Raw genomic sequence first — 25,609 nt, 5'->3', positions numbered from 1 at the left:
AACTTTGCAGTTTTATTTTCCCAAAAGGTAATGGTTATGCCTCATCTTTTCTAATCTGCATACACTTGTACTGGTGCTTTTTTTTTTTAAACCATCAAGGACCTTACACAAATATATGCATTTTGTACAGCAAAAGGTATTGTCCGAAACTTGTCTGTAAGTTATCATGCAGTGATTCACATTTTCCTGTTGACTTACATTACAACGTGAGTTTTGTTCTCAGGGGAAAAAATGACTTGAAGCAAAATATACCCTTCCTCCAAAATCTTACCCGAGGCTTATATTATATGTAGAATTTTACATTCAGACATTTTTTTGCAGAGCGAGTCTATGGTTTTCATGAGATTGCCAGAGAGACTCTTGATGCAGCAATGGATAAGACACATTTCCTCAAACATTGCAGAGAGGTGTTTTTTGTTTTCTTAACAGTTCGCCAAATATGAGTGTTAAACTTATTGAGGGTTTTGGCTTGTCTGTACATAATCATCTTTGGTATTCTGACAAGTGAAAGAATTAAAAAGGAGCAAGTAAAAATCAATCTTACTTTGTTATTTCTTTACAATAATTGCCATATTTGTTTTGCATCCAGAAAATTAGGTGCAAGTGAAGGAACCATAAACCAGGAAATTCAACGTTACCAACAGTTAGAATCTGTGGCTGTGAATGACATTAGAAGAGATGTTCGTAAAAAATTACGGAGGTCCAGTATGCGGGTGAGTTCTCTTTTTTCTTTCAATGCTGATGACAAAACCACTTGATTTTTTTCCTATCATATCTACTGTGTACCAGGTACCATCTAAAGCACTTTACATTTAATAACCCATTAAATCCTAACAACAACCTTAGGAGGTAGCTTGTGTTATTTTCCTGTTTTAAAGATGAAACTGAGACACAGGTCAAGTAATTTGACCAAAGTTACACAGCCAGTAATCCTGGGGAAGACAAGAGTCAAACCTAGGTTGTAGGACTCTATAGTCTGTGCCCTTAGACACTGTGTTTTGTCTGTCTTTCATTAAATCACTCTTCTTTTTAGTCTCTAATGTGAACTCTGCAAAAAATGTGAAAACTTTTATGATGTCTGTTCTTCACCTATCCCATTCTTCCAGGTCAGAGTTTACCTGTCAGCTACTGGCATTGTAATGCACTTTATAATCTTTATTTTTTGCAGGTTTAGTTGGTCCCATTAAAGTTGAATCTAGTAGTAGAAAGCTTTTTTTAAAAAAAACCATTTTGCCCTTTTGTTGCTTCATTTTTAAAATTAAAGATAACTTGTTAAGAGTTATCGATTCACAAGTGTACCCACCTGGGCCTGGTGCTTTTTGTTGTGTAAAGTTATTAATCCAGCCCTTTAATAAATGCAGGCCTATTTGGATTGTCTCTTTCCTCTCTCCATTTTAGAAAATTGTATGTTTCAAGGAATCGGTCTATTTCATCTAGGTGATCAAATCTGTGGGCATAGATTTGTTCTCTGTATTCCTGTATTCTTTAAATAACCATAGGGTCTGTGTTGTATACCCTCCTTTATTGCTGATGTTAGTAATTTGTGTCTTTCTGTTTTTCTTAATTGTCCTGCTAGAGGCTTATCAATTTTATTGATCTTTTCAAAGAACCAGCTTTGGTTTTGTTGATTTTTCTCTATTGATTTCCGTTTTATTTCTGCTCTAATTTTTATTATCACTTTTCTTCTGCTTAATTCAGATTTAATTTGCCCTTTTTTTCTAGTTTTCTAAGGTAGAAGCTTAGATAATTAATTTTTGATCTTTTCTGATATATGCATTCTGTTCTATAAATTGTCCTCTAAGCACTGCTTTTGCTGCATCCCACTAATTTTGATGTGTGTTTTCATTTTCTTTTATGTTTTAAAATTTCTCTTCAGATTTTTTCTTCAACTCATATTCAGGTATCTTTCTGTCGTTGATTTCTGGTTAAATTCCACTGTGGTCTAAGAGCAGACATTTTATGATTTATAATTTTGTTTTGTTTTGTTTTGTTTTTTTGAGACAGAGTCTCGCTCTGTTGCCCAGACTGGAGTGCAGTGGTGCAGTATCAGTGTACTGCAACCTCTGCCTCCTGGGTTCAAGCAGTTCTTTCCCTCAGCCTCCCAGGTAGCTGGGATCACAGGCCCCTGCCACCATGCCTGGTTAATTTTTGTATTTTTAGTAGAGACGAGGTTTCATCATCTTGGCCAGACTGGTCTTGAACGCCTTACCTCGTGATCCACCCGCCTTGGCCTTCCAAAATGCTGGGATTACAGGCATGAGCCACTGTGCCCGGCCATGATTTATAATTTTAAAAAATGTGTAAAGGTATGCTTTTTGGTCCAGAATGTGGTCTCTCTCGGTGAAAGTCCCATGTGAGCTTGAGAAGAATGTGTATTCTGATGTTGTTAGATGAAGTTGTCTGTAGGTATTGATTATATCTAATTGATGATGTTGTTGAGTTCAACTATGTCCTTATTAATTTTTTTGTGTGCTGGATATGTCCATTTCTGATAAAGGGTTATTGAAGTCTCAAACTGTAATAGTGGATTCATCTGTTTCTCCTTGCATTTCTCTTAGTTTGGGCCTCACATAGTTTGACACTCAGTTGTTTTGTTTTTAAGAAATAGGGTTTCACTCTGTTGCACAGGCTGGAGTGCAGTGGTGCAATCATAGCTCACTACAACCTCAAATTCCTGGGCTCAAGCAATCCTCCTGCCTCAGCCTTTCAAGTAGCTGGGACCACAGCACATGACATCATGCCTGGCAGGATTTTAAAACATTTTTTGTAGAGACAGGGTCTTGCTATGTTGCCCAGGCTGGTCTCAAACTCCTGGCCTCAGGCAATCCTCCTGCTTTCGACTCTCAAAGTGCTAGGATTACAGGTGTGAGCCACCATGCTCAGCCCCCTCTGTTGTTAGGCATGTACACGTTAGGGATTGTTATTTGTTCTTGAAGACTAAACCCCTTTATCATTTCATAATGCTTTTCTTTTTCTTTATACCTGATAATTTTTTTTGCTTTGAAATCTGCTCTGTCTGAAATTAATATAGCTATCCCTGCTTTCTTTTAATTAGTGATAGCATGGTATATTTTTCTCAGTCCATATACTTTTAATCTATGTGTCTTTAAATACATATGCTTAAATATGTATATACAAGTGGGTTTCTTGTAGCAACACATTGTCAGATCTTATTTTTTAATCCACTCTGACAGTCTCTGTCTTTTAAGATCATTTTACGCCACTGACATTTAAAGTGATTAATGATAGCTTTGAATTAATATCTACTGTATTTGTTACTATTTTCTGCTTTTTGCCTTTTCTTTTTGTTCCTGTCTTTGTTTTCTGGTTGTTCTGCCTTTTGTGATTTTAATTGAGGCATTTATATAATCCCATTTTCTCTTTTTTCTTAGCGTATCAGTTACACTTCTTCTTCTTTTTTTTTTTTTTTTTTTTTTTTTTTTTTAGTGGTTGCCCTAGAGACTGCAGTCTACAGATGCTTCTTAGCTTATAATTGGGTTACATCCCATCATAAGTTGAAAAGTCAAAATGATTTATGGTATCTTCAACTTATGACAGGTTTATCCAGCTTTAACTCCATCATAAGTTGAGGACTGTACTGAATGTTACCTCTTTTGTGCCATCATAAAGTCAAAAATTCGTAAGTCAAACCATTATGAGTTAAGGACCATCTGTACACGTATAATTAATCCAAGTCTACTTTCAATTAACACTATAGCACTTTATGGGCAGTGTGAGTACCTTAAAACAAAATAATCATAATCCCTCCATCCTGTCTCTTGTATCATTACTGTCATTCATTTCTCTTACATTTAATATATATAAGCATATACATAAATGTGTGTGTACATATATACACACATATATATACACATGCACACACATTTGTATACACACGTGCACATATACATGCGATATATATAGTCAAATACACTATTGGTATTAAATGTGTGCACGTGTATGTGTGTGTGTGTGTATATATACACACACGTGTGATATATATACACACACGTGTGATATATATAGTCAAATACATTATTGGTATTATTTTGAACAAACTGATCTGTTAGGTCAATTATGAATAAGATACAGGTTTTACCTTCATTTCTCCTTTAATGCTTTTACTTTTATTAAGAGATCTGTATCATTTTCCTTCTCTTTATAAAACTTCTTTTAACGTTTGCAAGGCAGGTCTGCTGGCAACAAATTCCCTCAATTTTTTGTGTCTGAGAAAGTCTTCACTTTTGAAGAATAATTTTGCAAGGTATATGATTCTAGGTTGTTGGGTTTTTTTTTTTTTTTTTCCTCTCAAGACTTTAAATATTTTACTCTGCGGCCTTCTACGTGGCATAGTTTCTGAGGAAAAACTCAGGCTTTTTTCATTATCTTTTTTTTTTTTTTTTGTAGTTTGATAATGATATAACTACATGTAATTTTTTTTTTTTTTTTTTTTTCCGGCATTTATCCTGCTTGGTGTTCTTTGAGCTTCCTATATCTGTGGTTTGGCATCTGACATTAATTTGAGAAAACTCTCAGTCATTATTGGTTCAGATATTTCTTCTGTTCCTTTCTCTTTTTCTTTTTCTGGTATTCCATTACACATACTTTATACATTTTGTAGTTGTCCCACAGTCCTTGGATATACTGTTATTTTTTTTTTTTTCAGTCTCTGTTCTGCTTTTCACTTTTTGCAGTTCCTATTGATATATCCTCAAGTTCAAATATTCTTTCCTCAGCCGTGTCCAGTCTACTAATAAGTTCATCAAACTAATTCATTTCTATCACAGTGTTTTTGATTGCTAGCATTTCTTTCTGGTTCTTAGAATTATCATCTTTCAACTTACAGTGAAAAATGGTCTTGCATGCTGTTCACTTTATCTGTTAGAGCCCTTAGCATAGTAATCATAGTTGGTTTAAATTTCTACTCTGATAATTCCAACATCCCTTTTATGAGGTTCTGATGCTTGTTCTGTCTCTTTAGATTGTGTTTTTTGCTGTTTGATATCCCTTGTAATTTTTTCTTGATAACCAGACATGATTTACCAAGGAAAAAGAGCTGCTCTAAAGAATCTTTAGTGAGGTAATGTTAAGGTGTCAGGGTAAGAGAAGCATTTTATCATCTTTTAATGAGCCTATGCCTCTGGATTGTGAACTTCACATTTGTCAGTTTTTTCCTCCCAACTTAGGTGGACCAGTATGGATAGAACTGACTGTATTGGTATTGTATTTCCCTTCCCCAGGTCAGTTATGCTCTGATAATATTCCCACTGGTTAGGCTCTGGTTAGCTAATTTCTCCTAAGGGCACTTTTTCTTATTCAGAAAAAGAAAGTACTCTTGGTGTTTTTTCAAAATGGTTCCTTTTCCTTTCCCCCAGTTGGAAGCCTTAAGGGACTTTTCTCCTGAGGGGATTTTTTTCCTCTGACATTACTGTGGGAACCTGGTGGAACTACTGAAAGGTGATCTCACAATATTCGGGGGCACCGGTGACTGGCGGCACTGGTGACTGGGTCTCCCTAGAGTTTTTAACTCTCAGACTTGTCTGCACTGAACCTTCCAGCAATTCTTTAATTACAGTTCAGGTTTTCCTACCCCAGTTTCGTTCCTGCAGCAGTTTTTACTTGTGCATCTCTGTACTAGTAAGCTGTTAACTCACTGTATTTACTGGTCTCTTTCTCCATTGTGAGGGGCAGAAGTTGTTCTTCCTCGTCCCCTTTCTCACAGCTCCAAGAACAGCTGTTGATTCTTAAGTTTGTTCAGCTTTTTACTTGTTCTTAGGATGGAATGGTGACTTCCAAACTCCTTACATGTGAAACTGAAAACAAAGTCTAAAAACCACTTAAAAAGAAAAAAAGATTAATGGGTTTTAAAAATTTTAAAACTAACAGAGAACTCTTTTTTTTTTTAAACCAGGATGAGATTTTTGGGTGGTACCCCAACACATGAAAAACGTATTAAATCAGAGCTGCGGTTGTCAGAGGAAAGGGGAAAGTTTGTTTCAGGGTTCCAGGAGCTATTGGCTTGACCTGCCATTCCTTGATCACTTCTAAACTCCCAGAGAATATAGTTTGAATACTGCTCTCCAATTTATTTGTCACTAGTCTCTGATAGTAATAATGGATAGTGAGATCTGTAACATATAATTTTATATTTAAAATTTTTGCTGTCTACACAACAGTCATACAATATAATTAAAATATTGCTTGTGTCCTGTTACAGGTCATATTTGGTAATTGTTAAAAATAAAACTAGATAGAATTACGGAAGTTGTTAAAACATCTGCATTCTTAACACATCTCATTCCACATATTCCCCTCAATTCCCATTACCCATCGTAGACTCCAAACTTCCACTGTATTAGAATCTTTTAACTATCTAGCATCATCACTAGTTTCTAGAAGAGGGACTTAGAGACAGGGAAAGTGTTAAGTCATTAACACTCTTACTTTCCTTTGTTGTAATGAAGAGTCCTACAAAAGGGATGCTCTTGGAGAAAAGTGATCTTTTTTCCCCACTGCCCCGAACCTAGCTTTCTCCCCAAACCTTTCTCAGTTTCTTTCTCCATTCTTACTTTTAAAATCATTTCCTTTCTTCTCACCATGTTTCTGTACCCTCGTCCCTGCCCCCAAACTTTGTCTTTTCTTCTTTTCTCTCAGGTCAGCTGGTGGCTCATGTTTTCATTGCGCCTCCTAATTGGTGTTAGAACCAAAGAATAGCTGATTCCTCCTCTATTTTGACTTACATTAAGTGACATTAAAGTCCCCTGGGGAAAACAAGCTAACTTATTTAATAGTAGAATATTTTCTTTTATTTGAAGTCAAATATTACAACAATAAATAATCACCTATAGTCACTTTTCTCTCCCATTTCGTTAGGCTGCTTCCCTAAAGGATAAGTGGGGTTTGAGTTACAAACCAAGTTATAGCCGATCAAAAACCATTTCTGCTTCTGGAAGACCACCTCTTAAGCGAATGGAAAGGGCAAGGTAATATATATTTCAGCCATTGAAACAAGCAATAAAATTGTTGACTCTTTTACCAAGGTCAGCTACTTTTTTATGTTCTTATAAAATTAAGATAATAAAAATTAATTTTATTAGTAAAATGCAATAATAGTGGATACTATCAAACTCAGAATTTTATTTAAGGAATCTCTCATCACATTTATAACCACAATGTGGGGTGTGCTTTTTAGTAATGAAATATGCTATTTAGACAAGTTTCTTTTTTATTTACATAAAACTGTAGTTTAGAAGGATAGACAAGTTTTCTGTGTAAACTTATAGATTATCCAAAGAAATTAAAAGGTGCATACTAGTAGCTACTGCTCTAAATTTGTCAGTTTAAAAAAAGTATAGTCATGCAGACATTTAGCATATGAAAAAATGGAAATTTTACATTTTATTGAAGTGAAATACAGTTTTAATAGTAAATCAGCACTATAAAAAGTAAGAAGTATAAATTCTTTTTATATGATTTAGTTTTAGAAAAATCTTGAATTAACCAAAACATTGAGTCTTTTTTATGGGATGCTAAAGGTTAAGAGAAAGTCCAATCCTTTGATTAGGTAAATACTTACAAATAAAATGTTATTGCCATTAATCAGACCTTTATAAAGTCCAGGAATATTTTTTTAATGAGAATATTAGTGTTTTATAACTTTGTATTTACTTGCAGTTCTCGAGTAGGAGAAACTGAAGAGCTCCCAGAAATCCGTGTGGATGCAGCATCTCCTGGACCTAGAGTAACTTTTAATATCCAGGATACAGTAAGAGATATATAATTTGTTAGAAATGCACATTGCTAAGTAGTTTTTACAAATTATAAAATTATGGTATTACACTATTTCAAAATACTGATTTCTGACTACAATCAAAGTATGGATTGTGATGATTGAACTGTCTGCGTATTACCAAGTAGTGGGCACTGCCCTCATAACATTATCTGAGAGCCATGAAGCAGGTGTTAGTAGTTTACGTTTTACAATAAAGGCTCCACAACTGCTTTCTCTTAAGTAGAAAGGTTTTTGTTGAATAAATTTTCTTTCCAGTGAGAATCCATATTAAACTACATCTTACACAAATGTAAATGTGGAATATTGATACTCATTTATGTATTTTATTTATAGATAGATAGCAGAAATTAGAGGGAAGATCAGCTTCAAAGTTGTATTCTAATTTCATAGCATATTAAACATTATATTAAAATGTTTATTTTGTTTTTTGTATATTTACTTTTAAGTCATTATTTTTCATGAGTTTTTTTGTTTTTGTTTTTTTTTACTTTTCTTATTATTTTAATTAAGTCGAAAAACACAGTATGGGGAAGTACACCACAATCCAGCTGTCCTGGGGAAGGGTATTTTCAGGTACTTACTAAGAACAATATAAATTTTGCTTTAAAACTAATCAACCACACTGAAAATCTGCTTTCAAAATATCTTCCTCTCATTTCAAACTAAACTTAGACCTCAGAAATATTTTACATAATGGTTTAAGACTGTTTGAATTTTTTTTCATCATGTACATCTCATAACCTCTTGCATGCATTTGTCTTAGTTTTTACTTCTGTGTAGTTTAATACTATTAAAAACTAAAAGACTAAATCAGCTAATCAAATCAACCGAATCATAAATAAAAAACTACAATCTGTTATTTCCTAATCCCTAAGTGAAGCAGTTTTTCCTCATATTCAACTACAAAATGAATTTTTTCATAAACAAAGATCAGTTAATTAGTTCAAACAAGAATTAAATTTAATTCATAACAAACATTAATAATTGAGCATTCTTTTGAGTCACTGGTGTAAAAGAACATTTATAAAACTATCCATTTTTTAAATTATTCTTTTGTTCAAAACAATGTAGAAGAATGAATATCTAGATCTTTTTTGTCAAGGTACATTTAAAAATTAGCACTTACCCAAATATATTTTGTTTCCCTTTTGTCACTCTCTTCAAGCTTGAGTCTCAACATGTATCTCATAGTTATACTGAATTTAGTCAAACTGGATTTTTTTAAGAACTGTTTAATTGTAATAGAGTGAGCTTGACAAATATGTTCTTTTTTTATGAAGAAAACTTGGAAAGAAATAATTTACATGAATAGAATGGATTCTGCTAACCAGGTGATTCTCAAAGGGATTAATATTTGAAATGATTCAATTCAAGTCCCATTTTTAATTAGCCATGTACTGCTTGTAAAAAAAAGTATATAAAAAATCATAAATTAATAGCTATGAGATTAAATATTAGATTTTTCTAATCATAAATTAGAAAATAGATAATTAAGGAATGGTTAACTATAAAATAAATATGAAACAAAGAAATATTTATTTACTGTCTCTTACCAAAGTTTTAAAAATTGGCTATTCTAACAATCTGATTTGTTAACTCAATAACATGTATACTATATAAAATGAAGAACACGTGGATTTGAAATTGTCAATGTAGGACTTAACTGTGTATCAAATAGCAGCATCCAGTAGTTTTAATAATAAATTGCACATAAATTAGTTTGCACATTAAACTTTATAAAGGCTTATTATTGCTCAAGTAACTCTGTGACTCTGTGAAGTTGGGCATCAAAATTAGGTCATGGGGGTGTTTTGTTTTTGTTTTGTTTTGTTTGACCTATTTAAATGGTCTCCTGGTGAAATCCTGAGTTAGTGACATGGTGTTTATACAAACTATAGTCATCTCTCAATATCTGTGGGGGATTGGTTCTAGGACCCCCATGCATACCAATATCCACAAATACTCGAGTCCCTTTTATAAAATGGTGCAGTATTTGCACATAACCTACGTACATCCTCCCATAAACATTAAATCATCTCTAGATTACTTATAATGCGTAGTACACATTAAATGCTATTATAAATAGTTGTTAAATATTTTGTGTATTATTTTATATTGTACTATTATTTTTATTTTTCCTACAATATTTTCCATCTACACTGGATTGAAGAATCTATAGGTGTTTACAGAGAGCCAACTGTATTTACCTTAAAATACAGCATTCTTCAGTTTGACTGATAGATGTTTTATTACTCGGCTATTTGCACATTTTTCTTTAACTCATGTGGGGCTCATTTTTAAAAGATGTATCCACAAAAAGCATCTACTAGCATGATGAGAAAATAATAAACTTTGTACTGACACTGCATGCTCTTCTATCACTAATTGCTCTTGCCATTCTGATTTACAGTTAATCATGTTTCTTTTGCTTCCACGTTTAACTTCTGCTGTAAAGAATTACAATGTTTACTTATTGATACAGTAATATATGTTTATATAAAGTAAAATCTCATTCTGATTTTTAGTATGTTAGTAGTGTAACTTTCTGTGGTTGGCCCTTTTGCTTCCTTCCTTGGTGTACTATTTCATATGTTCATGAATCTGACCTTTCTTTCATTTCAGAGTGAAGAAATTCAACTCTGAGATGATTTTTAAATGTTTAAATTTATATATTTTTTCTTTTTTTAATTGAAGTATGAATCTGATTCATGTTTTTTGTTTTTACAATCAGTTTCCAGAGGAGACAGAACTGGACCTTTTGTCAGTAACCATTGAAGGTCCATCCCATTACTCATCAAATAGTGAAGGATCATGTTCCGTGTTCAGTTCTCCCAAAACTCCAGGAGGCTTTTCACCAGGCATTCCTTTCCAAACTGAAGAGGGCCGACGGGATGACAGTTTGTCTTCTACCAGTGAAGATTCCGAGAAGGATGAAAAAGATGAAGACCATGAGAGGGAAAGGTTTTATATTTACAGGAAACCCTCGTGAGTAACCTTGTTTTCAGATCCTAATGTAGTATTTCAGAATCTAGAAATGACCACAAAATGTTACATATAACTCAACTTTTACAAAAAATAATTTTTAATGTGCCACACTTGAGTGAGACTTATTAAAAAAAATTTATTTTAATAAAATTTATCACACGGTTTATTGTGATGTAGCTCCATATAGCATTATTTTTAAAATTTACGTGTTTTTCAAGTCATCTAAGTTTAATCATCTAAAATAAAATGGAAATAAAGATGTGGTTATGAGTAAATTAAAGGAGAGGGCTGTATTCCTGTGGCATTAAAGTAACAGATTGCAGCAAGGACATACGTAATAGTGAAGGCTAGTTAAGAAAAGTAGTAAAGGGAAGTGGTTAGCAATAGATGAAAGACTTAAGCAAATTCTTAGAAGAAAGAAATAAGATGAAATGGTGTTAATGACATAAATGACATATGTGAAACTTTGTTCTGAATATGCCCTCAAGAGGAGGGCAAGGATCTTTGGAACTGATCTATTTAAACCACCCTCAAGTGAGGTTGTGACAGTAATAGTAAGAGTTTCTAATAATGGTAATAAATAATGAGAAATTGCCTTAGCACAAGAGTATAACCGAAAGTTGATCTATAAGAAACTGTCTCTATCTTCAGTCTTCTGTATTTTGAGCTTTAGGGATTCTTTCCTCCCTTTCCTAGACTGAAGCCACTGACTCTTAAATCCCATACATCAGCATATTTGGTTTTATTCCTTCATTTTTCTGGAGTACATTCTCAAATAACTTTCTATGAAAAGTTATTATTGCAGATCTTCATTTTCTTCATGTCTAAAATAGCTTTACTGCTTTTGTGTTTATCATTGCTTTGGGAAAAGAATTCTAGTCTAATATTTATTTCTTCTCCTAAGTAAGAAAAACTGCTGTTATCTTCCAGCATCCATATTCAGCATATGCTGGTTATCTTTTTCAATTCTGTCAATGTGACCTAAGATTTTTTTGATATTTTAGATCTGTTTTCTTCCAGGAAATTTTTAGAATCTTGTCATTATATTTAATTTCATGGTGGTCCAGGTTTGAGTCTTTTCTAACAATTTTTCTAGGTATTTTGGTATTTCTTAAAACATAATATAAATTTTGTCATAGGAAATATTACTTTATAGTTGTGTGGATAAATTCTTCCCTTTTTTTTTGTTTTGTCTTAACAGTAATCGGACATTTGCCTTCCTGAACAGATGATCTATATCTCCTTACTTTTTATGTTTTACATTGCCTTTTTGAAAACTATTTTGTCAGTTTTATTGAGATATAATTTATATTAGTGTAACCATATTTTCCAGATATACAATTGGATAAGTTCTTTAAATATTTTATTTTATTTTGGTAAGATCACTTAGCATGAGATCTACCCTCTTAACACCTTTTTAAGTGTGCAATACAATATCGTTATCTTTAGGCACAATCTCTAGAACTTATTAATCTTGCATAACTGAAACTTTATACATGATTGATTAGCAACTGCCAACCTCCCCGCGACCCCCAACCCCTGACAACCACCATTCTATTCTCTACTTCTATGAGTTGGGCAATTTTAGATACCTCATATAAGTGGACTCCTGCAGTATTTGTCCTTCTGTATCTGGCTTATTTCATGTAGCATAATGTCCTCAAGTACATACCTGTTGTCACATAGTGCAGCATTTCCTTCTTTTTTTTTAAGGCTGATAATATTCCATTGTATGTATGCATCACATTTTTAAATTCATTTGTCTGTCAATGGACATTTTAGGTTGTTTCTACATCTTGGCTATTGTGAAAAATGCTGCAGTGAACATGGGAGTGCTAGTATCTCTTTGAGATCCCGATTTCAATTATTTTGGATAAATACCCAGAAGTGGGATCTCTGGATCATGTTGTAGTTCTACTGTAATCTGTTGAGGAATCTCCATACTATTTTCCCTAGCAGCTGCACTATTTTGCATTCCTACCAAAATGTCCAAGGATTGTTTTCTCCATGTCCTTGCCAACACTTTTTTGTTTTTATTTAAATAATAGTCATCTTAACAGGTATGAAGTCATAATCTCATTGTGGTTTTGATTTGCATTTCCTTGATGACAGTAATATTAAGCATCTTTTCATATACCCGTTGGCTGATTCTTTGCAGAAATGTCTACTTAAGTTCTTAGCCAGCTTTTAAAATTGGATTTTTTTGCTTTCTGAATGCTAGGATTTTCTTACATACTTTGGGAATTACCCCCTTGTCAGATATATGGTTACAAATATTTTCCCCCATTCCATGCTTTTCACCTACTGATTGTTTCCATTGCTTTTCAGAAGCTCTTTTAGTTTGATGTTGTCCCATTTGTCTGTTTTTACTTTTGTTGTCTGTGCTTTTGGTGTCAGGAAATCATTGTCAAGACCAATGTTATGAAGCCTTTTCCCTATATTTTCTTCTAAGAGTTTAACAGTTTCAGGTGTTATGTTAAGTCTTTAATCCATTTTGAGTTGATATTTTTGTATGGTATAACGTAAGGGTTCAATTTCATTTTTTTGATGTAGATATCCAGTTTTTGCAGCACCATTTGTTAAAGAGCATATGGCATTACTTTTCTTTCCTTGTTCTGTCTTTAATAAAATCTGGAAAGTAACATTTAAATGTTATAATTTGAGAAAATGAAATATTTTCCAACATACACAGTATAGTTTATATACTGATATTCAGACTCCTTAAAAGTGGTGATTATGTCTGTGTCCTCATCACCTAGCACATAGCCTGGCATATAATAGTTATTCAGTACATAACAGCTGAGTAAAATGGCTCCATTAAACTCACTCAAGTTAATTTATAAAATAGTAAAATTTATTTACAGACTATTGCTCACATAACATGTTTAATAGTTCGTTAAAAAGACTCTTATTTTACTACAATGTAATGATCAGTTGTTCTTTCTGTAGACACACATCTCGTAAAAAAGCAACAGGCTTTGCTGCTGTTCATCAGCTATTTACAGAACGCTGGCCAACAACACCAGTCAATAGAAGTCTTAGTGGCACAGCTACAGAGAGAAATATTGACTTTGAACTTGATATACGGGTTGAAATTGATAGTGGGAAATGTGTACTCCACCCAACCACCCTTCTACAAGAACATGATGATATAAGTTTGAGAAGGTAAGAAATTGATTAAAAAAGATACATGTAACTTTATTAGAAATACTATTCATATATCACTGAATTATAACAAACTTCTCCATCCCAAAGTGCAGATTTGAAGTGTAAATGTAATTATAGTTATAATGGTCAAGTGGTTATTTCTTATACAATTTCTTATAAACAAGTGCATAATATTTTCTGGCAACTAGAAATGGATGTCTGATTTAGAGTCTGGCAAATTTTTTCATTAAAATAGTTATATCTTTGGAATTCTTTTAACATACATGAATTTCTCAGTGTCTGTCCCTATATTATACATATTTCAGTTTTAAAGAACAACACAGTGCTCAGAAGTATCTTGGTTATTGAGAGTTTTGATGAGTTCATAAAGAAATAAGAAAGACTGGGAGACAGTTACACAGACCTCAGTAGACTGAAATTGTGTTCAGGATATAACTGCAGCTTTATTATTTGTTTACATCACTAACTTAATGATGATATAAACAGGATTAACATATTTTTTCTTTAAATTTTTTCTTTTCTAATCTAAAAATGAACTGTAAAAAAAAAAATAGTTATAATTGAGTGGATGGGTGGACATGTAGATAAAAAGAATGCTGACCATTATTGAAACTGGGTAGTGGGAACATGGAGGATCATTAATGATACTATTCTGATTACTTTTTATATGTTCAAAAATTTCCATAATAAAATATTTAATTGAGGCTTTTATAAAATAAGAGAAAATAAAAAGGTACTATAAACAGTTAAAATCTCTTACAAATGTAGTAGTGATGATAAAAAGAATGACTATTAGTTTATTTTTTATTGAACCATAACCCATAATAAATTGCTAATATTTAGCTGTATTTTTACCTTTATAAAGGGCAGTTTCATTTGGTTCAACCTAGTATGTTCAAATGAAAGTCACGACCTTAGGAAAGAATAAAGGTAACTGCCCTGTATAGTTATGGAATATACAACATTTACATCATTCATGCAAGGCATTAACCAGTCTCACTAGAGATACTGATGAACTTTAGTTTTTTTCAACTTCCTAAATAAAGGATTATATTCTATTTACTGTAAAAATAAAAGTTAGCTTTTAAACAAAAAAAGAGATAAATGTGTCATTTTTTAGAATAACATTTTTCTGTTCACAGGAGTTATGATCGAAGTTCCAGGAGCTTAGATCAAGATTCACCTTCAAAAAAGAAGAAGTTTCAAACTAATTATGCTTCTACCACCCATTTAATGACGGGCAAGAAAGTGCCATCATCTCTACAGACAAAGCCTAGTGACTTAGAAACAACAGTATTTTACATTCCTGGAGTTGATGTAAAGGTAAAAACCTAATTGCCTAGGGTAAGGGATTAGACTATTGGTAGCAATGTTTATTTTCTATCATATATGTTCATCTTTTTCTCATTATATTAAAATGAGACTTAGTAACTTTTTTGTCTAATATGGCCATATTCTGGACAGAAGAACATCAAAACTGCAGGTTCCCACTAATTTATATAGCATTTTCCATGGACGTTTGATGGAAAGAAGTTCAGTTTTTTAATAAATTGATATTCATAACAAACTTGCTAAACCTCACCTAGTACAACTTCATTAAATAATTTTTTATATTCTAGAATTACAGAATCATAGACTATTCAATTTGAAAGGACATTAAAGATTATCTGAAATGACCTTTTTATTTTAAAAAATGAATAAAAGCAAAGAAACTTGCCAGGATCACAAAGCTAACTTTTAAAAGTTAAAAGTCTTCTGACTTCCAGTGTTCTTTTCTACATTTTTCTATATTTCTTGATTTTCCTCATCTTCATAATTTTAATTTTAAAAGTTTATTTATTTCAATACAGTTGCATTACAATTCCAAGACGCTAAAGACTGAATCACCTAATGCCTCCAGGGGATCTTCCTTGCCAAGAACACTCTCCAAAGAGTCCAAGCTGTATGGTATGAAAGATAGTGCAACATCTCCTCCTTCTCCTCCTTTACCTTGCACTGTCCAGAGCAAGACTAACACCTTACTTCCTCCCCAGCCCCCACCTATTCCCGCAGGTATTTAAGGAGTATATAGTCTATTTTTTGTCATTTTTAAAATTTTTAGTTATTACCTACTTGCTCTTTTGAGACTTTCCAATGCACATGTTTAAGAAAAAAGGACATACACTTGTCAATAATGACTATACAGACTTCATATATGGAAGTGTGGGCCAACCATTTTCACCTGTTTTTGAAATTGACATTACTTTAGAATATCTGTTATAAAATAAACAATATACCAAATAGTTTACTTACTTAAATTTTTAGGTCTGTACATATAAAAAGAGTAGTTTTATATAGCTCAAATTTGGGAGCTTATGATCAGATGGAAATATCAAACGTGACAGTACATTGGGCTTAAACATTTATTACTTCTCTGTTGTATAACACATTACCCAGAATTTATGACTTATAACCTCAACCACAGGTTCTGTTGATCAGAAATGTAGGCACAGTTTGGCTCAGTGGATCTAACTCATGGTCTTTTACAAGATTGTAGTCATGACATTGGCTAGGGCTAGAGTCATCTGAATACCTGATTGGGGCTGAAAAATCTGCCTCCATCATGTCTCAATCATGTGACTGGCTAATTGGTACTTCAGTTCCTCTCATGTGGGCTTCTCTAATGGGCTTCTTGAGTGTTCTCCAAAAGAGACCTGTGTGATGAGTAAAACCTTGTGATAGAAGATCAGTATGGAAGTAAACTACACAAGGGTATGAATACCAGGAGGCAAGGATCATTGAACGTCATCTTGGAATCTGGCTACCATAGCACATGAATGATAACGTACATACATGGCAGGATTTCCAAAAAATATCAGACTAGACAAGAATTATTTGAAAAAGTTTCATTTGGGAGACAAAACCTGATATATAAACCTTTTAAAATGGTAATTATGCTGAGAATGCCTAATACCACTTTTCAGTTAACAAGGCACATCTGCGTTCATTAAGTGCATGGCAGATATTAACGCCTTTTATAAATGAGGAAAGTTAAGGCTCATAAAAGTTGGATGTCTTTCCTAGATTTGAACAACTAATAAATGTTAAGAGTTGGAAACCTTAGCCAAAGCTAGCTAAGTCTTAGATGTTTTACTCATTCTCCTGAAGCAGATATATTTAGTTAGGTAAAAGGAAAGAGAAATGGCATCCCATATAGGGAAGCATTATAAATATGTACAAGCTAAGCCTAGGAAAGCCTGAGAACAGTGACATTTTTCTTCACTTGCCACTAAATATTGTTAAAGTTCTCTATATCTTCTTAAATGGACAAAATGACTAATGCTAATGAGAGACTAAGCAAAATATAAAGCTGAAAAACTGGACCAAAACTTGTGATGTAGAGCAAGTAGGGATAACCACCTTATTATATGTCATTAATTGCCTCTGTATTCTAACATTAACATATCATTCCTATCAACCTGCTACTTTTATTATTTTCTTGTAAGGCCTTAAATGTGAGGTACTTCACCTGATTAAACTTTAATATAATTCAAATTTCTGTTTAATTGGAACTTTTTATAAAATCCATTAAATGAAATTTCTAAATGTTCTAGCCAAAGGAAAAGGAAGTGGAGGAGTAAAAACAGCCAAGTTATATGCCTGGGTAGCACTTCAGTCATTGCCAGAAGAAATGGTTATCAGTCCCTGCCTATTAGACTTTCTGGAAAAAGCTCTGGAAACTATCCCAATTACACCAATTGAAAGGAATTATACAGGTAAGCATCCTTCTTATATACCTCCCCATCACATATATTTTGGGATCTTATTATATAGAAGGTTTTCTTAATGCTATTATACATTATTACATAATATATGCAATTATAAATATTAAAGAATTATAAACTGTAAAAGAACTTGAGAGATCATCTAATTGTCATTTACAAATGAAGAAACTAAGTCCTGATAAGGTTACAGAACTTTCCCATGGCCCCAGCTAGTTAATGACAAAATTTAACATTTAGGTTCTACATCCTTAGTGTGTCCCTTGGACTGGAATCTCTTTGAGGGCAAGGATATAATCACTAGTTTCTTTGTACAGTGTTTGGTATAGCAGCAGGAAAATTTGAGTTTGGGGGAATGAGCAAGAGGTGTGAAAAGGGAAAAATGTATAGAATGAAGGGCTACAGAAGCAAATGTTTCTGGATGTTCATACCTCTCATCTCACTTGTATAAACAATAAGGATCTTTTAATAAATAGTTTGCCTTTGATCTAATAATAAAACTTAACCAGATATTTTAAACAGCTGTCAGCTCACAAGATGAAGATATGGGACATTTTGAAATACCAGATCCTATGGAAGAATCAACAACATCACTAGTGTCATCTTCAACATCTGCTTACTCTTCCTTCCCTGTAGATGTTGTGGTTTATGTACGAGTTCAGGTGACATACTTCATTTCTTTCTTTTTGTTTTAAAGAGGAATGTTTTTCTTAAGTTTATTTGAACACTTCAACATTGTTACTGTTTAAAAGTTTTCTTAACCTCAGGTTCATGAACGTTTAGTATGTTTATGATGGCTTGGACGTTGCTTGAGTATCTGTGAAGTATGTGTGAAATGTTATGTATATACGGATGCTCAAGTTATGATGCTGTTAAGTTCTGATTAACCCATCACAAACTGAATAGCGTAAGTCAGTAATACATTTAATACACTTACCTTACTGAACATCATAGCTTAAACTAGCTTACCATAAATGTGCTCAGAACACATTACTCTTCAGGTGGGTAAAGTCTTGTCTAACAAAGCCTTTTTTATAATACAGTCTTGAATATCTCATGTAATTTATTGAATGTTTACTGAAAGTGAAATGCAGAATGGTTGTGTGGGTCCTCAAAATACAGGTTCTACTGAATGTGTATCACTTTTGCCCATCATAAAGTATAAAAATCCTAAATTGGAGATCATCTATATTCACTTTTCTACCAAGAAGTTTCATAGATCTTTGGGTTTTCAAAAATTAAAACTCATACTTCTGTGGCAAAAATAAAAATATTTAAGTTAAAACCCTTTTTTAAGCATTTTATGCCTTTATTTTGGCACCTTAATTTCTTGCCATTATAGTTCTTTTTGGGCAGATACAAAGTGTAATTGAGATGTAAAGTCACAATAGTACTTTTGTTAAAAATTTTGCTAAGCGTTACCTAGTTTTTGTTTCGTATTTTATTCTAAAATGCTGTCCTACCAATAGGCCTTTGAGAGTATATATTAGCATATATACTATACCAAATATATTAGTATATATTATATATATTAGCATATATACTATACCAAATATAGTATATATTTAATTAAATCTGTTTATCAAGGAGGATTTAAAACTACTTGTATCAAAACTTCAGGGTTTAGTTGATCCTCAATTAAAATCTAATAATCAGTCTTAAGAGTAAAGGAAACACTAATGGTCATCTGTTCCAACTATCTTCTATAACGTTAATGTGGCCAAAGAGCTTCAGTCTTACATTGTAGAATTTTTAGCTAGCTTTTTTAAAGGCCTGATGAAAACAGAATGAATGGGGGCTTGAGGGTTATAAAACCTTTGGGCTGGGTGCAGTGGCTCACACCTGTAATCACAGCACTTTGGGAGGCTGAGGTGGGTAGATCACTTGAGCCCAGGAGTTGGAGACCAGCCTGGGCAACATATGGAGACCCCATCTCTACCAGGAAAAAAAAAAAAAAAAAAAAAAAAAAAAAAATTAGCCAGGTGTGATGGTGTGCATCTGTGGTCCTAGCTACTTGGGAGGCTGAGATGGGAAAATTGCTTGAGACTGGTAGGTTCAAAGGCTGCCATGAGCCATAATTGTACCACTGCAGTCCAGCCTGGGCAACAGAGTGAGACCCTGTCTCTAAAAAAACAAAAACCAACCTTTGTTATTATGAACAAGTTTAATATGAGCATAAATATTTTTAAGGTTCTGAACTATAACCAACCTTTGTTATTATGAACAAGTTTAATATGAGCATAAATATTTTTAAGGTTCTGAACTATCTAAATATCTAAATACAGTCCCTCCATATACTTAGGAGATTGGCTCTAACACTACCCCTGCCCCCCACTATGTATACCAAAATCCACACATACTCAAGTCCCGCAATCAGCCCTGAGGAATTACTAAAAAAGAAAAGAGACAGCCCTCTGTATATGCGGGTTTTTCATCCCAAATACTGTATTTTCAATCCATGTTTGGCTGAAAAAAATCCATATGTTAATTGGACCAGTACAGTTCAAACCTGTGGTGTTCAAGGGTCAACCGTCTTATTGTTCTGAGATGGCTCCTCAAATATTTAGGTGTTTTAAAATGATAGCATTTTGTTTATACATTTTGATTTTTATATCATGCTTCTGTTTAAAAAAGCTAGGACAATAAACACAAAATCTTAAGTATCAAATGAGTAAACATGATCAATATATGTAGACAGAAATGGAAATTAAATGTAACTTTTGAAATCCAAGGTGAAATTTCTTAACTTCCCTGTAGATGTTGTGGTTTATGTATGAGTTCAGGTGATATACTTCATTTCTTTCTGTTAAAAAAAAAGTTTCTTAAGTATTGAACATTTCAATATTATTTCCATTTAAAACTTTTCATTTATCGAGTTCCTAGAAAGCTTTTTCTTTCTGTTATTTTTAGCCCTCACAGATAAAATTTAGCTGTTTACCAGTATCAAGAGTAGAATGCATGTTAAAGCTGCCATCCCTGGATTTGGTGTTTTCTTCAAACCGAGGAGAACTGGAGACTTTAGGGACTACATATCCTGCAGAGACCTTATCCCCTGGAGGTAATGCTACTCAGAGTGGAACAAAGACTTCTGCTAGCAAAACTGGAATACCAGGTATAGATAATGTTCTTTTATTCCTCTAGTATAAAACCAAATACTATTTTTAAATGAATATTTTAATAGTAATTAATACATATTTTTAAATATACTTGGAAAAGGGGAAACCTGAGGATTATTTATAGAAAGAAATCTATAGTAGACCAATGTTTTGAGTATATTTCATGTGTTACTTGAACTTGAGTACCCTTTGGTTTCTATTTTTAGCTGAATGGCAATTAGATAGTATTTTGAATTTGGTTTGAATGTACATACTACAAGTGCTATGACATAACTACTATATAATAATTCACACGTTCAAGTACTTTTGAATATCTTTTATCTTAAGCTATACTTGACATTCAGGAGTAATCAGTATTATAAATGGAAAATAAGAAACATAGTGTTACCTTACAGGGATTTTTTTTATCACACTGAGTGAAAACTGTATCAAGTAGCAGTAGCATATGTACTTTTAAAGGGCAAATTTGGTTATCTAACTCAAATATGTTTCATAAAGGTTTTGTTTTTAAAATATAATTGATTTCCTGAGATGATAGGCATTCCTCACTATGTTAAACTGGGTGCCATTTCTGCCCTAAAAATGAAACAGAGATCACACATGCAAATGGTAAAGATTTTATTGAATACCTCTGAAAAAAAGAGACTAGACTGAATGAAAACTGATAAGACTGGAATATAGTTAAAATAGTGGTTCTTAACCAGGAGCTATCTTGTTGGCAATATTAGGAGACAATTTTGATAGTCATAACTGAGGGTTTACAGCTGGCAGCTAGAAGGGAAGCCAGAGATGTTACTAAACATTCTATAGTATATATGACAACCCCCTCCACTCCCAAAGAATTATCTGGTTGAAAATATCAATAATGGCAAGGCTGAGAAGGCTTGCATTAAGAGTGAAAAAAATAAAATCCCAAATTCCATTTTTGAGAGGCATGAAGACTGTGGAGGGCGAATTACCTTTCTGATTTGTAAGGAAATACAGCTTAGGTTTTGAGTCCTACTTGAGAGTCATCTTAGATTCAAATCTTTATTCTAATAATCTCATCGAGCATCAGTTGGAAAAATTATTACAAACTGGCTTGTGAGAAAGCATCCCAAAATTCCTCTTTGAAAAATTGAAATTATATCTTGAACACAGTATTTACTTGTACTAGTGGGGAAATTGTTATAGGAAATCATTTCTTTTGCTGTGTGAATCTTTGAAAGTTTTCACAAAATTGGAAAACAAAAAGGTTGATATCTTAGAAATAAAGATTTTGCTAATGTGGTCACCCATTATCTAGTACTTAGCTCCAAAATATTGCTGTTGGAGTTGTGTTGTCAACAAAATATTGTAAGTGGTAGTGTTGGTCTTTGAAAAACATTTTCTGATTATAAAATTTACACTCACTATTCATTATAGAAAATGAAAAGTACTAAAGATGAAATGAAAATGAGAATATCCCTTTATCCTAGATAACCAGTGTTATCTCTGATAACACTACAACATTTCTATAGTGATACAATCTTTTTCCAAGGCAACAATTGAAATATGGCCTCTTCTATGTAACTTTTTAAAATTTAAAATATCATAGGTATTTTCCTAAATTATTAAATATTCATCTCTAAAAGTAATGGCTATAAGATATTCCATCAGTTTGATCATATACTTGAGATTCCATGGACTATTTTGCTTTCAAAATAATACTAAAGTCAACATCTTTATATGTAAATATTTTTAAACAAAGATATATTCTTAGGAGAAATTCTTAAAAGTGGAATTTCTAGGTTAGGAAGTATGAACATTTTGAAAGTGTTTGATACATTTGCTTTCTGGTAAGACTGTAACATTTCTACACTCTCACCACAGTGTGTATGGACACCAGTTCATTGTATTCTTTCCAACACTGCTTTAAATTTAATTTTAATCATTGTCAATGTGATGGATTAAAATTGGATTTTATTAATCTGTACTCTATTACTTCATTAGCTATTTCTTGGGAGTGGTAAATATATGCCCATGCCCATTTCTCTTTTGGAATGTCAATCTTTTTCTTAATGACAAACTGTCCTAATGTCATAAATTATTAGCACTTAAATTATTATAGCAGTATATATGCACCATGCTAGGAATAGGTAGTGAAAGGAATATGAAATGAGAAACTTTTTATGCCCAAATTTTATGATTCCTTAGAAAACAACAGAAATGAATAGCACCCTTCATTTTATCATTATAAAATATTCAAGGAATGATGATGAGAATATATAGGTTGTGACAATATCCATTCTTTCAAAGGATCTTTGTGGTCTGGGTCAGTGCTAGGGCGTAGTAATAGTGAACTTAGCTAATAGACGTGGTTCATACTTACTAATGTGGAACCTAAACTGAATTTGGAGAAACAAATAATAGCCCAGCAGACAAGCTTATTTTAAATGGAAACGTGAGATGAGTATGAGTTAGCCAAGCAGAGAATTGGGGGAACGGACACTCCTGGGAGAGAATACAAAATCCACAAAGAAGAAACAGTTTGGCAACTCTGAATAACAAAAAGGAAAAAAAAAAGCCATTGTTAAATGTGGAGACTGGCATAAGAAGGGTTTAGAGAGATAGGAAAGAGTCAACTCATGTGGGAAAGCCACTGAAAGGTTAAGCAAGGGAGTGGATATGATTCACATACATACTTTTAGAATACCAGTCCAGCTGCAGTGCGGCAGTTGATTGGAGTAGGACGAGGCAAGGAGAACTGTTTCTGTAGTCCAGGCAGAGTTAATAATTGCTTAAGCTACAATGGCAGCAGTGAGATGGAAGGAAATGGACAGACTTTATATGCCTGAGATATAGAAATGATGATAAACTGCATGACAGACAGTCAGCAGTAGGAAAGATGACAGATAACTCCCAGGTTTTGGTTGAGCTATTTTCTTTTTATTTATTTATTTTTTTTTTTTGAGATGGAGTCTCGCTCTGTTGCTCAGGCTTGAGTGTAGTGGTGCCATCTCGACTCACTGAAGCCTCCACCTCCTGGGTTCAAAGAATTCTCCTGCCTCAGCCTCCTGAGTAGCTGGGATTACAGGCGCATGCCACCACGCCCGGCTAGTTTTTGTATTTTTAGTAGAGATGGAGTTTCACCATATTGGTCAGGCTAGTCTCAAGCTCCTGATCTCATAATCTGCCTGCTTCAGCCTCCCAAAGTGCTGGGATTACAGGCATTAGCCACTGCGCCCAGCCTGGTTGAGCTATTTTCATGAAGTATTCATTTACTGGAGATGGGGCCCACTGGAAGAAAAGCAAATTCAAGGAAAAAGATCAAGAGTACAGTTCGGTTTAAATGCCTGTGAGCCATTCTAATAGGAGGTCAAGTAGGCAGTTGTAATATATAAATCCAAAGGAGGTCTGGTCTGGACATACATTTTGGAATCACCAGCAAAATCATTTAATAATCTATTCAAATGGTCTTTTTTTAATGCTTTTGGAATTTACCTGTCCATCCCTAGTAAATGTTACCAACAAGGACACTTGGCTCTCCACACGAGATCTTTTTACTTTCTGCATTTGCATACCTTGCCCTGTTTCCACTGCATCTACTGAAATGTGGACTCCAAGTATATGATACAGATTTTTTACAGTATGTTCTCCTCCCCTTTTGCTTAAGCCCCAGCTATTTTGGGCCTCTTCCATTGCCTGCTTCTAGGAGTCAAGGAGAAAATAGGAAACCATGCAGTAGGCCAAACATATATATAAAAATAATTGTTTTAAGGATGAACAGAGTATTCAACCCTGGTGTAAATTAATTGGAAAATACATCTAAGTCTTTATTTCAGTTTTAAGGATTTAAATCTATTGATCTGTTAAATCTATTGATATGTTTGAGTGTCTCCATTTTACTCTGAAGTCATGTTTGGTTCTTAAGAACATATTATTGACTGGCATTTTTTTCTTGTGGCTTATATTTTCAATTTCCTGTGCTCACTGTAGGTTCATCAGGACTAGGCAGCCCTCTTGGCCGAAGTCGACATAGTAGTAGTCAGTCAGACCTGACCAGTTCCAGCAGTAGTTCATCTGGCTTGAGCTTCACTGCATGCATGTCTGACTTTTCCCTTTATGTATTTCATCCATATGGAGCAGGGAAACAAAAAACTGCTGTTTCTGGCCTTACACCTGGATCAGGAGGATTAGGTATACTTTGCATGTTCATGTCTTTTTCAGATTTACAGCATGTTTTCAAACTTCTAAGCTTTATTTTCATAAATCATAAGGTACATACCCAAGATCATTTTTATATTTTTCCTCTTTGATAATACCTATCTCATATTTACATAATAAGTATACATATACAATAAGTAATTCAGGTGAATTAATTATACAAGAATTTTAAAATTCAGAATATTTTCTAAGTGATATACACAGCACAGTAATCTCTGGATATCAGAGATTACTTATGTCACTGAAATGTTTAAATGTCTTAGCAAATCACTGTCCATTTACATAACAAATTGTATAGAAAGTAAAATTTTAAAGTGCATGGGTCACATTTGTTAATTTAAAAAGAGACTATAATTTAAGTCAGCCATTTAGTGAAATCAAATTTCATTGTCACTTTGAAGTGCAGATGAACCACTGCAAATGCATAAAAGCTTATTAGTAACTAACTCTTGACTTGTATTTAAATAAATGATGAAAACATATATTCCATGTCAATTCTAGTTGCTATTATTGGAGAAGGGCTGTAAAAATCACCAATTATGTTTATGGGTTTGAACCTCTTAAATTGTTAGGAAAGCTAATGCTCATTAGATCACTCTGCT

The 25,609-nt window shown here is 33.2% G+C and overlaps 1 protein-coding gene across 8 annotated transcripts in view; it reads left to right on the top strand.

The window, feature by feature from the left end:
* Positions 1-25,609, top strand: part of BLTP1 (bridge-like lipid transfer protein family member 1) — a 211,409-nt gene that overhangs the window by 167,694 nt on the left and 18,106 nt on the right. For 5 of the 8 annotated variants that reach the window (XM_050792618.1, XM_050792619.1, XM_050792616.1 and 2 more), the window contains 12 exons: positions 590-713; positions 6,874-6,983; positions 7,675-7,765; positions 8,303-8,365; positions 10,524-10,777; positions 13,727-13,942; positions 15,088-15,268; positions 15,796-15,997; positions 17,539-17,700; positions 18,229-18,368; positions 20,617-20,818; positions 24,780-24,980. In XM_050792618.1, coding sequence (XP_050648575.1) covers positions 590-713; positions 6,874-6,983; positions 7,675-7,765; positions 8,303-8,365; positions 10,524-10,777; positions 13,727-13,942; positions 15,088-15,268; positions 15,796-15,997; positions 17,539-17,700; positions 18,229-18,368; positions 20,617-20,818; positions 24,780-24,980 — 1,946 coding nt within the window. The remainder of the gene's footprint in view (positions 1-589; positions 714-6,873; positions 6,984-7,674; positions 7,766-8,302; positions 8,366-10,523; positions 10,778-13,726; positions 13,943-15,087; positions 15,269-15,795; positions 15,998-17,538; positions 17,701-18,228; positions 18,369-20,616; positions 20,819-24,779; positions 24,981-25,609) is intronic. The other 3 variants (XM_050792620.1, XM_050792623.1, XM_050792621.1) reach the window with 2 other exon arrangements.

The sequence above is a fragment of the Macaca thibetana genome, chromosome 5, assembly GCF_024542745.1.
Source record: "Macaca thibetana thibetana isolate TM-01 chromosome 5, ASM2454274v1, whole genome shotgun sequence".
In the NCBI taxonomy this organism is placed as follows: Eukaryota; Metazoa; Chordata; class Mammalia; order Primates; family Cercopithecidae; genus Macaca; species Macaca thibetana.
Note: the sequence above shows the minus strand (reverse complement) of the source record. Positions and strands in the feature narration are given on the sequence as shown.